The sequence below is a fragment of the Hemitrygon akajei genome, chromosome 7 (assembly GCF_048418815.1).
Source record: "Hemitrygon akajei chromosome 7, sHemAka1.3, whole genome shotgun sequence".
NCBI lineage: Eukaryota > Metazoa > Chordata > Chondrichthyes > Myliobatiformes > Dasyatidae > Hemitrygon > Hemitrygon akajei.
This window is the reverse complement of record NC_133130.1, coordinates 60,902,684-60,916,100: the sequence shown is the minus strand read 5'-3', so window position 1 is coordinate 60,916,100 and position 13,417 is coordinate 60,902,684. Positions and strand designations below refer to the sequence as shown.

The 13,417-nt window shown below is 39.0% G+C and overlaps 1 protein-coding gene across 3 annotated transcripts in view; it reads left to right on the top strand.

The window, feature by feature from the left end:
- Positions 1-13,417, top strand: part of LOC140730493 (ribosomal protein S6 kinase alpha-5-like) — a 72,124-nt gene that overhangs the window by 45,584 nt on the left and 13,123 nt on the right. For all 3 annotated transcript variants that reach the window (XM_073051007.1, XM_073051005.1, XM_073051006.1), the window contains 5 exons: positions 1,045-1,138; positions 2,585-2,755; positions 5,514-5,705; positions 8,504-8,645; positions 9,508-9,650. In XM_073051007.1, coding sequence (XP_072907108.1) covers positions 1,045-1,138; positions 2,585-2,755; positions 5,514-5,705; positions 8,504-8,645; positions 9,508-9,650 — 742 coding nt within the window. The remainder of the gene's footprint in view (positions 1-1,044; positions 1,139-2,584; positions 2,756-5,513; positions 5,706-8,503; positions 8,646-9,507; positions 9,651-13,417) is intronic.

The window sequence follows — 13,417 nt, the reverse complement described above, 5'->3', positions numbered from 1 at the left end:
ACAGGATACTGAGAAGTGTGGTAGAACAGAAGGATCTGGGAATACAGATTCATAATTCCTTGAAAGTGGTGTCACAGGTTGATAGGGTTGTAATGGGTGTTGTTGGTACATTGGTCATCATAAATTAAAGTATTGAGTACAGGAGTTGGAATCTTATGTTGAGATGGTGAGGCCAAATTTGGCAAAATGGGTGCTGTTCTGGTCACCTACCTACAGGAAAGATAACCATAAGATTGAAAGAGTGCAGAGAAAGTTTACAATAATTTTGCTGGGACTTGGGGACCTGGGTTGTAGGGAACAGTTGAATAAGTTAGTACTTTTTCCCTGGAGTGTAGGAGAATGAGGGGAGATTTGATAGAGATAAACAAATTATGAGGCATATAGATAGGGTAAGTGTAAGCAGGCATTTTCATCTGAGGTTGGGTGAGACTAAAACCAGACATCATAAGCTAAGGATGAAAGGTGAAAATTTCAAGGGGAACCTGAGGGGAAACCTCTTCACTCAGAGGGTGGTACAAGTGTGGAATGAACTTCCAGCGAAGAGTTAGATGCAGGTTTGATTGCAACATTTAGGAGTTTAGATAAGGGCATGAATGGGAGTGGTATGGAGGGCAACTGTCCAGGAGAAGGTCAGTGGGTCTAGGAAGAGTAACAGATCAGAATGGGACCTATAGTGTTCCATGATGAGCATGTGTGGAAAGGAGAACTGTATAGCAAGTGACACGGATTCTATACCTTTAGTAAAGAAGAGCAGTTGAGAAAATCATAAAGGAGTAAAAGTCACAAGGACAACGTACCAAGAATTTAGTAGCACAAATTTTGCTATGTTTTTGCAGTTGTGGATTAATATTCAAGGGTAACATGTTTGCTCAGTACTTTAGAGCTCACAATAGCTTTTCAAAATGTTTTGTGGTAAATGAATCACAGCTTTTTCATAATGCAATTGTGATTCATCATTCTCTGGTGATACTGCTATTTGTCTTTTCTGGTTTTTTTTCCATCCAGTTGTAAAATATGAATCCTAACTTTCCACATTTCATTCAGAATGGAACTCTGCACACAAAGAGAGATTGCAGCATTGAAGCACCTGGGGGCTCATCCCAACATTGTTAAGCTGTATGAAGTTTACCACGACCAGGTATAGTAAAGCAGAACCGCTACAAGTAAATCTAAAACCTCAATGAATCTAAAGACCCCAAAATCCAACAATTAACATATTTTACTGAATATTTAAAAACTTAAACTATATTTAAAGATTTTGAATTGTTTTATGCTCTTTTTGGTTTGGTATTGTTCCCCTTGACAATTCATTTCCTTTCAAATTTCAGGACTATTATAATATCATGATTACTTCTAGTGATAGTAATTCCAAGAAACAATGCATTGACCTGTTTAAAAGTATGATTGTGATAAAAAATCTCTTGATTTACACAGGAAAATCTAATTTGCAAACCAGAAATTTCTAATGAAATTCTTTTTTTAAAATTAAGGGAAGAAGTCAGTCTTAAGGGAGAAGTCAGTAGTAAAGAAGGCAAATGCAATGTTAGCATTTATTTCAAGAGGACTAGAATATAAAAGCAAGTATGTACTCCTGAGGGTTTATAAAGTTTTGGTCAGACCACATTTGGAAGATGTGAGCATTTTGGCACAAATCTGAGGAAGAATGTACTGGCATTGGAAAGGGTTCAGAGGAGATTTATGAGAATGCCTGGGAATGAAAGAGTTAACATATGAGGAGTGTTTGATAGCTCTGGGCATGTACTTACTGGAGTTTAGAAGAATGAGGGGGCATCTCATTGAAATCTACTGAATATTGAAAGGTCTAGGTAGAGTGGATGTACAGAGGATGTTTCCTATAGTGAGAGAGCCCAGGACACGAGGACACTGCCTCAGAGCTGAAAAATATAATTTTAGAACTGAGATAAGGAGGGATTTCTTTATCTAGAGAGTGGTGACTTTGTGGACTTCATTGCCAGAGATGGCTGTGATGACCAAGTCAATAGGTATATTTAAAATGGAGGTTGTAAGTTATATAATTAGTAAGGATGTGAAGGGTTATAGGGGAAAGGCAGAAGAATGGGGTTGAGAGAGAAAATAAATCAGCCATGATCAACTGATAGAGCAGGCCCAGTAGGCCAAATGGCCTAATTCTGCTTTCATGGTCTCATGGGGTCAAGGGTTACAGGGAGGCCTGAGAATACATTTGAAAAAAAATCAGTGATGACTGAATGGCAGAGTCGGTGTCTGAATGGCGTATTTCTGCTCCTCTATCATGGTCTTATGGTCCAAGTAAATATTGCCAATTATATGTGAATTGGCCAGCTACCATTGCCTTAGTCCTCAGTAGTGGTCATTAGTTCTTCTGTTGTATTCAGTTAATCATATTGATATGAAAATTTAAAGTTCTCCATATGAAATGATACAAATTCTTATCAACTTTCTGATTTTGCAAATTCTATGTTTGAATACTCTATAGTGATAAAAGAAGTAAAACATTAAATCTGAAATCTTTATGTTTGCTATATAATATGAATTAATTTTTGATCACTGACTTTATAACAATTTAGCTTTGCTCTTCCCCCAGTTGCACACATACTTGGTAACGGAGTTATTGAAAGGAGGTGAGCTATTGGAATGCATTAAAAAGGGAAAGCACTTTAGTGAATCTGAAGCCAGCAGAATAATGAGCATGCTTGTGTCTGCAGTTCGTTTTATGCATCATTGTGGAATTGTGCACAGAGATTTAAAACCAGAGGTATATGTCTAGTCTTGAAAAAATCTCAAGTAATTCTGTTGCCTAATTGTAATTTTGGAAACTAGTATCAATTCATGTTTTATTTTGCCTTTTGATACTGCTCAGAAAAATTAATTGATTTATAAATGATTGAAGGAATTGAAAGCTATGTGCAGAAGTTTAGAGATGCTGATTCCCGTGAGTGGAATAATGCCATCAATGGAGGGCTTTCACCAAATAAAATATATCATAATTTACTTGTACTTATAGGTAACATTTTCTAAACAAGTTTGCTTTTCACAGTAAAGTCCTTGTAAAATGGCATAGAGGAGCAACACCTTGTTGACTGCCAGTGACTAGTCATGTTCCACAGGGGTTGATGTTGGGTCTACTTCTTTTTATGCTGTACATCAATGATTTAGATAATGGAATAGGTGACTTTGTTGCCAAGTTTGTAGATAATATGAACATTGGTTGAGGGGCAGGTAGTGTTGAGGAAACAGGAAGGCTGCAGAAGGACTGAGACAGATTAGGAGAATGGGCAAGAAAGTGGCAAATAAATACAATGTTGGAAAATGCATGGTCATGCACTTCGCAGTAGAAATAAATGAGCAGACTATTTTCTAAATGGGGAGAAAATCCAAAGAAATGAGATGCAAAGGGACTTGGGAGCCCTTGTGCAGAACACCCTAAAGGTTAACTTGCAGGAAGAGCAAGTGAGGAAGGGAAGTGCAATTTTAGCATTTATTTCAAGAGGTCTAGACTATAAGAGCAGCGATGTGATGCTGAAGCACTGATCAGGACTCACCTTGAGTATTTTGAACAGTTTTGGGCTCCTCATCTAAGAAAAAATGTGCTGGTCCAGAGGCAGTTCACAAGGATGATTCCAGGAATGAAAGGGTTATCATACAAGGAACGTTTGATGGTTTTGGGTCCGTACTCACTGGAATTCAGAAGGATGAGGGGGGATTTCATTGAAACCTTTTGAATGTTGAAAGGCCTAGACAGAGTAGATGTGGAAAGGATGTTTCTCGTGGTGGGAGAGTCTAGGACGAGAGGGCACAGCCTCAGGGTAGAGGGGCATCCATACAAAACAGAGATGCGGAAAACTTTCTTTAGCCAGATGGTGCTGAATTTGTTACTACAGGCAGCTGTGGAAGTCACTGTGTGTATTTAAGGCAGAGGTTGATAGCTTCTTGATTGGACATAGCATCAAAAGTTACGGGGAGAAGGCTGGGAAAATGGGGTTGAAGTGGGTAAAAAAAGGATCAGCCATAATTGAATGGCAGAGCAGACTCAATGGGCCCAATGACCTAATTCTGCTCCTATATCTTACAGTGTTATGGTCTTATAATTTTATGAAATTCTTGGATTGAAGTATTAATGTAGCAAAATGGGCTAGAAAGGCAATTAAGAAGGGAAGCAAGATTTAGGAGTCATTTCTAATGCAACAATACAAAACCAAATAAGTTTTGGTGAATTTACATGCAAAATTGATTAAGCTGTGTTTAGTATATTATATAGTTTTTACTGCAATATAGGACATAAAGTATGCTACTCTGTAGTGCTGGAGCAGGCCATCTTCTGAACCAAGCATCTTCTTATTTCATCTATCTGCCAGTGTTGCCACTTCCAGGGAGCTATGATTTACACTATAAAACCCCTCTGTACATCAGTGCTTCTGAGGATCCTGCCATTTATTGAGTACTTTCCTCTTACATTTGATCTCCCAAAGTGTAGCACCTCACTCTTAGTCATATTAAACAGCAGCTGCAGTTTCTCTGGCTATATTTCCTACTCATCTATATCCTGCTGTTTGTTTTGGCAACATTCCATACTATCCACAACTCTGTTAACTCTTATGTCATTTCCAAAACATACTAATTAACCCACTTAGATTGTCATCCAAATCTAAATTATTGAACGATTCAGCTGTTTTATTTCAATTTGTTCTGTATATTTCAAAATATTTTTTTAAACTAGCACTACTTATTTTAACTTAACAGTTTAATAGACGTGTTTATATATATATATATACTGTAATTCAGTTTTTTCTCTATGTCTATTTATCATGTATTTCATTGTACTGCTGTGTAAAGTCAACAAATTTCACGATATATGCTGGTGATATTAAATTTGATTCTGTGGTATGATATGATTGCATACAGTGTTTAATTTATTTTGATTATATTTTGAATACATTTTGATTGTAATGTAAGGAAACTAAAATTCATAACAGATTGGCCAAATGAATCCATATTAGTTGGTATCAGATATGCTTCAGAATTTTAATTAAAAGTTTATTTAAGAAGGACTCTGCAGAGAGTGGTGCGGACAGCCCAGTGCATCTGTTGTTGTGAACTTCCCATGATTCAGGACATTTACAAGGACAGGTGTGCAAAAAAGGCACGTAGGACCATTGGGGACCCAAGTCACCCCAACCACAATCTATTCCAGTTGCTACCATTCGGGAAATAATACTGCAGCTAAAAAGTCAAGACCAACAGGCTCTGGGACAGCTTCTTTCACCAGGCCATCAGACTGATTAACTCGCGCTGATCTGAGTGTACTGTATGTTACATTGACTGTTCTATTTATTAAAAATTATTATAAATTACTATGATTGCACATTGTACATTTAGACAGAGATGTAACATAAAGATTTTTACTCCTCATTTATGTGAAAGATTTAAGAAATAAATTCAATTCATTTGTTATTATACCACTATTTTCATATTTTTAAAATATTAATGTATTAATATTTTTCTTCTGTGAACAGAATATTTTGTTTGCTGATAAAAGTGTTGACTCACCGATCAAGATTGTAGATTTTGGGTTTGCAAAAGTTAAGCCTTGTGATAACCAGCCACTGAGGACACCGTGCTTCACTTTACAATATGCAGCTCCTGAGGTTCTCAAGCAAAATGGATACGATGAGTCTTGCGACCTATGGAGCCTAGGAGTAATACTTGTAAGTTTACAAAGCAGCAACAAATTATGTCATAAAAACAACTGCTGAATATCAGAGGGATGAGCAACATCCGTGGAAGCACATCCTGGGATCAGAATGAAGATCTGTATAAACTAAACACTGCAGTACAATTGGTATGATGGTACAGTGCCTATAAAAAGTATTCACCCCCTTGGAAATTTTCATGTTTTATTGTTTTACAACATTGAATCACAGTGGATTTAATTTGGCTTTTTTGACACTGATCAACAGAAAAAAACACTTTCGTGTCAAAATAAAAATCGATCTCTACAAAGTGATCTAAATTAATTACAAATATAAAACACAAAATAATTGATTCCTTAAGTATTCACCCCCTTCAAGTCAGTATGTAGTAGATGCATCTTTGGCAACAATTACAGCCATGAGTCTGTGTGGATAGGTCTCTATCAGCTCAGCACATCTGGACACTGCAAATTTTTCCCATCCTTCTTTACAGAAGTGCTCAAGCTCGATCTAATTGCATGGGGATCATGTGTGAACAGCCCTTTTTAAGTCCAGCCACAAATTCTCAATTGGATTCTCAACTGGATTCTCATTACCAGTGATGATTTGGTGTGTCATATTAAAGTGGATAAATACTTATGCAATCAATTATTTAGTGTTTTATATTTGTAATTAATTTAGATCACTTTGTAGAGTTCTCTTTTCACTTTGACACGAAAGAGTTTTTTTGTTGATCAGTGTCAAAAAAAGCCAAAATTAGTCCACTGTGATTCAATGTTGTAAAACATGAAAAAATATAAAAACTTCCAAGAGGGGTAAATATTTTTTATAGACACTGTATATCCAATGATTGTTCTTTGACTATATGAGATTTAGACTTTATCTCTCTGAGTACAACATAAATTCAATGTTCTCTTTTTTTGGAAATTCTCATTTCATTATGCCAGGTATAATTCCATTTTAAGAATTAATACAAATCTATGTTTTTGCAGAAGAATAGTGTATTTGTCAATTTTAATCACAAACTTATGAAGTACAACATGAACAGTTTCTAGCTAATTGTTTACTTGTTAAGCAAATGTGCACTTCCCCCATTTGTTACACCAACAAACAGAAATTAGTTTAGCAGAGCATAACATATTTTATTATATAAACTTCATACATGATGGCAAGTTTATAATCGGCAAAGTGCAAATGAAGCAATGTATTCTTTTTTAAAAATTTTTGTTTATATTTTGTTTCCAGCTGATAAGTAGGTAAGTTCACCAATGGAAAGCAGTGATTAAATGGACAACAATGAAAAATATGAAGCAGTATTTGAATATTGTGCCCATATCTCCAACTGATGCTCTGATTTTATGCATGCCTTCCATCAAGTAGCATGGGATTAAGCAATTCATTCCATTAACTTTATTGCCAGTTAACTGATTCATTGCAGAGAACTTTTGAAGGGGTTGGTCCAGGGGTTATACATAACACTTCATCCTAGTATATAAACTGAACTGCCATTGCTAAGTTAACAAATTTCACGTCACATGATGGTGATAATGAACTTGATTCTGATTCTAAATATTTTCCAGATATTTTTATTGATTTCCCACCATAAATCACTCTCTATTGACTGTGCTTTTTTTACACTAATTCTCAGGATTTGATTTTTTTAATTTGCCCTACAAAGAGTTAAGACTTGCCAGATAACTACAGAAGATAGGACAGAGACCATGTGAATGTGATCTGGAGTCAAATTAGGCAGCAGTGAGTAAGCACACGAACGTTCTTTCCAAAAGAACATGAGGGAACTGCTTGAGTTTTTACAATAATCTGACAGATACATGGTTAGCTAGACAAAAAGTGACCCAGAAACTCAAGTGGATCCTAAATGTTGCATACCTGGCATCAGCAGTGTGCCATTGGCAGCCTTCCTCATGGACTTACTACTGCAAATTTCAGTAGCCAGAGTTATAACTGACTAATAAAATCCATGAACAAAACAACGAAGGCAAAGTCATAGAGTGATACACACAGATACAGGCCCTTCCATGCTGACCACGATGCCATATGGCCCATATCTTTCTAAACATTTCTTATCCATGTACAGTATCTGTCCAAATATATATTTAAATGTTCTTCTTAAATTCTTTCCTTCAACTGCCCCACTCCAAATTTCCATGCTCACCTCAACAAGGCAGCTCCATATAAATGGTCAGTGATCATCAACTCATTAAAAAAACAATAAGCACATTTTGGATAAAATAGTAGAGGATATCTAATTCAATGAAAGTCAGAGTAATGCTGAAGCAGTGCATGGAAGGCTAATTACGTAGAATCCCACCGACAAGTAAGATATAGGTGATGTAAGTGTTGACCTGTTCCTAAAAATTAGTCTACAACAACTTGGATAAATGGAGCTTTGATTATTATAACAACATTTTCTAATTTGCATTAATTAATTTTGTTGCTAGAATGCTTACGGGCAGGAAAAGAAAGTGTCAGATATACTAATTCAAATTGTATTGTAGTCAGATCAGTTATTAGCAAAACTGGTGTAGGATCTCAGCACAATAGACTGACTTGTCCTTTGCCTCCACAGAGACAGCTTAATCAATTGAGTTCCTCCAGCAACAGTTTTTTTTATATTAGCAAAACTTGCTTGATGGTAGCTAGAGTCAAAAATAACCTAGATTTGATTCAGAGGCATCTGTTAAAATGCTGTATGTAATATTAATCCTTCAACCTAGATCGCTTAGATTTCCTTCAGTGTACCTCCCAGTATATGAAATATTCTTCTTTATATATATTTTGTTGTATTCTAGTATACAATGTTATCGGGACAGATTCCATTCCTAAGTAAACAGAGTGCAGCCACATTAAGTAGTGATGAAATCACAAGGCAATTTACGCTGACAGGAGAAACCTGGAACAGTGTCTCACAAGAAGCTAAGGAACTCATACAAGGTAATGTTTCTGTGAAATGTTACTACTCAGGGCAAATAAATTGTCACTCAAGGTTGCTAATAATTAGAATAAGACTCCAATAACCCAGCAAGATTGGTGCTTTGGTGATGCTCAACTGGCTGACTTTTCAAACTATTATATGTTATTCCTATTAATAACCAGTCAATATTAAGATGTTACATGATATTATGATATATTTTCCAGTGAAGCAATAAATTTAAAGAGAATATGAGAAACAGGCCCCTAATGAGTTTAATGGGATCATGGAAAACAGACATTTAGATAAAGCAGAGGAGATGGGGCTCTGGTGGGTTTAAAGGGAGCAAAGGAAACAAGCTTCTGTAAGTTTAAAGAGAATGTGGAAAACCTCACCTGTTGAGCCAGATGTCACACCATTGGGATTTCTGAATAGCCAGATAACAGATTATTGCATTTTCACTCCCAGGGCTGAAATGGCTAACATGAGGGGGCATAGTTTTAAGGTGATTTGGAAGTAGGTACAAGGAGGATGTCAGAGGTAAGTTTTTCACACAGAGAGTGGTAGATGCATGGAATGCATTGCCGGTGACAGTGGTAGTGGTGGATACAACGGAGTCTTAGATAGGTACATGGAGCTTAGAAAAATAGTCGGCTATGCAGCAGGGAAATTCAAGGTAGTTTCTAGAGTAGGTTACATAGTCGGCACAACATTGTGGGCTGAAGGGCTTATAATGTGTTGTAGATTTCTATGTTTTACGTTCTAACTCTTAGTTTATTTATCACTTATTTATAAACATAGACCAAAGACCAAAGAACAGCTTTTAATATGAAAGCTTTGATAAAACATTAGAATGGTGCTAATTTTAACTCCCAAATTCTGCAGGTTTACTTACTGAAGATCCAGACTCTCGTCTGAAATTAAGTAGTTCCAGTTTCAATAATTGGTTTCAAAAAAGCTCCTGCTGGTCCACCAATCCACTGACATCTCCAAATATTCTTGAATGCTCTTCCAACAGCAGTTTCAAGGTAAGTTTTATGATAACTTAAATCAGAAATACTGGTAGACGAGTTACACACAAAAAATGCCAGAAGAACTTAGCATTGAGGACGTGATTAAACACTGGACTACCAGAACAAACCAGAAACCATGGCTGACTGCAGAGGTTCGTGTAGTGCTCAGGGGTTGGGATGCTGCCTTCAGATTGGAGAATAGATGACTCTAAGGTCAGCAAGATCTGTGCTCTCCTGTGCCATCAGGAAGGCAAAGCCAAAGTATTCACAGAAAATTCACAGACAACTTTGTGACACCAAGGACGTACAGCACAGGTGGCAAGGCACAGTATACAAACACCATACAAATTACAAGCCCACCCTGCACAGTAACAACAGTGACGCCTCCCTGACAGGCTGAATGCCTTCTATGCAGGATTTAAAGCAATGAATGCTGTGTCATCGAGGAAAGACCCCTTCTTCCGCTGAGGAATAGGTTCCCTGTCTGGCCACAGCCAAGGTGAGGAGGATCCTAGCATGGTAAACCAATGCAAAGCTGTGGGGGCAGACAATGTACCTGCTCAAGTGCTGAGGGATTATGCGCTACAGCTAACAGGGGTCTTAATGGACATCTTTAATATCTCTTTGCAACAGTCCACTGTCCCTCCTGGCTTCATGGCAGCCAACATCATTCCAGTGCCCAAGAGAGCGATGATAACTGGTCTAAACAATTACTGCCTGGTGGTCTGACCTGAACAAACATGAAATGCTTTGAGCAGCTGGTAATGGATCTTATAAAATCCCACCTTTCAGCTACAGTGGGCCCTTTCCAGTTCACCTAAAGCTCAAACCGGTCCACTGATTATGCCATAGCCTTAGCTCTCCACTCCATCCTGTCCCACCTAGACAATGATGCCTCATACACCAGGATGTTGTTCATCAACTTCAGCTCAGCATTTAATACCATCATCCCTCAGAGGCTGGTGGGTAGATTGTTTTTGATGGAACTCATCACTCCTCTCTGTCACTGGATCTTGGAATTCCTGACGGAAAGTCCCTAGTGGGTCTGAGTTGGCAGCAACATCTCAAGCTCCATCACACTGAGCACTGGTGCACCCCAGGGCTGTGTGCTCAGTCTGCTGCTGTTCACGCTGCCGAATCACAACCGTACTGCCAGATTCCGCTCAAACCGCATAATCCATTTCGCGGATGATACTACAGTGGTTGGTCTCATGAGCAACAATGATGAGTCGGCGTGCTATCGTAGGGACAGAAATGTGGGCAGAGGGGGTGGGGTGGTCCTGTTGGTGAGGAATGAGATTCAGTCCTTTGCAAGGGGGGACATAGGGTCAGGAGAAGTAGAGTCTGTGTGGATAGAACTGAGGAACAGTAAGGGCAAAAGGACCCAAATGGGTGTTGTCTACAGGCCACCAAACAGTAGCATGGATATTGGGTGCAAGTTGAATAGGGAGTTAACATTGGCATGTGGCAAAGGTAATGTCGCAGTAGTTATGGGGGATTTCAACATGCAGGTGAACTGGGAGAATCAGGTTGGTGCTGGACCACAGGATAGGGAGTTTGTAGAGTGCCTACAGGATGCATTCTTAGAACAACTTGTACGAGAGCCGACCAGGGACAAGACTATTCTGGATTTAATGTTATGTAATGAACAGGATTTGATAAGCGATCTCACAGTAAAGGAGCCATTAGGAGGTAGTGATCACAATATGATAAGCTTTTATCTGCAATTTGAGAAGGATAAGGGCAGCTCGGAGGTGTCAGTGTTGCAGAAGAACAGGGGAAACTATGGAGCCATGAGGGAGGAGCTGGCCAAAGTTGACTGGATGGATAGCCTAGCAGAAAAGACAGTGGAACAGCAATGGCAGGTATTCTTGGGAATAATGCACAAGGTGCAAAATCAGTTCATCCCCCAGAGAAGGAAGGATTCAAAGGGGGGAAAGGGGCCACAGTGGTTGACAAAGGAAGTCAGAGATTGCATAGCATTAAAAAAAAGGAAATATGACAGAGCTAAGGTGAGTGGGAGGACAGATGATTGGGAAGTTTTTAAGGAACAACAGAACTTAACTAAAAAGACAATACGGGGAGAAAAAATGAGGTACGAACGCAAGCTAGCCAGGAATATAAAGGAAGATAGCAAAAGCTTTTTTTAGGTATGTGAAGAGAAAGAAGATAGTTAAGAACAATGTTGGGCCCTTGAAGAATGAATTGGGTGAAATTGTTATGGGAAACAGAGAAATGGCAGAAGAATTTAATGAGTACTTTAGATCTGTTATCACTAAGGAAGACACAAGCAATCTCCCAGATGTATGGATGGGCCAAGGACATAGGGTAACAGAGGAAATGAAACAGATTGACATTCGGAAGGAAACGGTGATGAGAAGACTGATGGGACTGAAGGCTGACAAATCCCCAGGTCCAGATGGGCTGCACCCTAGGGTACTAAAGGAGGTGGCCCTGGAAATTGCGGATGCATTGGTAATCATTTTCCAATGTTCCTTAGATTCAGGATCAGTTCCTGAGGATTGGAGAATAGCTAATGTTATCCCACTTTTTAAAGAAAGGAGGGAGGGAGAAAACAGAGAACTATCGACCTGTCAGCCTGAATCGGTGGTGGGAAAGATGCTAGAGTCCATTATTAAGGATGAAATAGTGGCATATCTAGATAGCAGTGATAGGATTGGGCCGAGCCAGCATGGATTTACCAAGGGTAAATCATGCTTGACTAATCTGTTGGAGTTTTTCGAGGATGTAACCAGGAAGTTAGACGGGGGAGATCCAGTGGATGTACTGTACCTCGATTTGCAGAAGGCATTTGATAAGGTCCCACATAGAAGATTGGTGGGTAAAATCAAAGCTCAGGGCATCGGGGGGAAGGCATTGACATGGGTAGAAAACTGGTTGGCAGATAGAAAGCAAAGGGTAGCGGTGAATGGGTGTTTCTCAGAATGGCAGGTGGTGACTAGTGGGGTGCCACAGGGCTCGGTATTGGGACCACAGCTGTTTACCATTTACGTTAATGATTTGGATGAAGGCATAGAAAATAACATCAGCAAATTTGCTGATGATACTAAGCTGGGTGGCAGTGTGACATGTGATAAGGATGTTAGGAGAATTCAGGGTGACTTGGATAGGCTGGGTGAGTGGGCAGATACTTGGCAGATGGTGTTTAATGTGAATAAGTGTGAGGTTATCCACTTTGGGAGTAAGAACAGGAAGGCAGATTATTATCTGAACGGTATAGAGTTGGGTAAGGGAGTAATGCAAAGAGATCTCGGAGTCCTTGTTCATCAGTCACTGAAGGTGAATGAGCAAGTGCAGCAGGCAGTGACGAAGGTTAATGGAATGTTGGCCTTTATTACAAAGGGAATTGAGTACAAGAGCAAGGAAATCCTCTTGCATTTGTACAGAGCCCTGGTGAGACCACACCTGGAGTATTGTGTACAGTTTTGGTCTCCAGGGTTAAGGAAGGACATCCTGGCTGTAGAGGAAGTGCAGCATAGATTCACGAGGTTAATTCCTGGGATGTCTGGACTGTCTTACGCAGAGAGGTTAGAGAGACTGGCTTGTACACGCTGGAATTAAGGAGATTGAGAGGGGATCTGATTGAAACATATAAGATTATTAAGGGATTGGACAAGATAGAGGCAGGACATATGTTCCAGATGCTGGGAGAGTCCAGTACCAGAGGGCATGGTTTGAGAATAAGGGGTAGGTCATTTTGGACAGAGTTAAGGAAAAACTTCTTCTCCCAGAGAGTTGTGGGGGTCTGGAATGCACTGCCT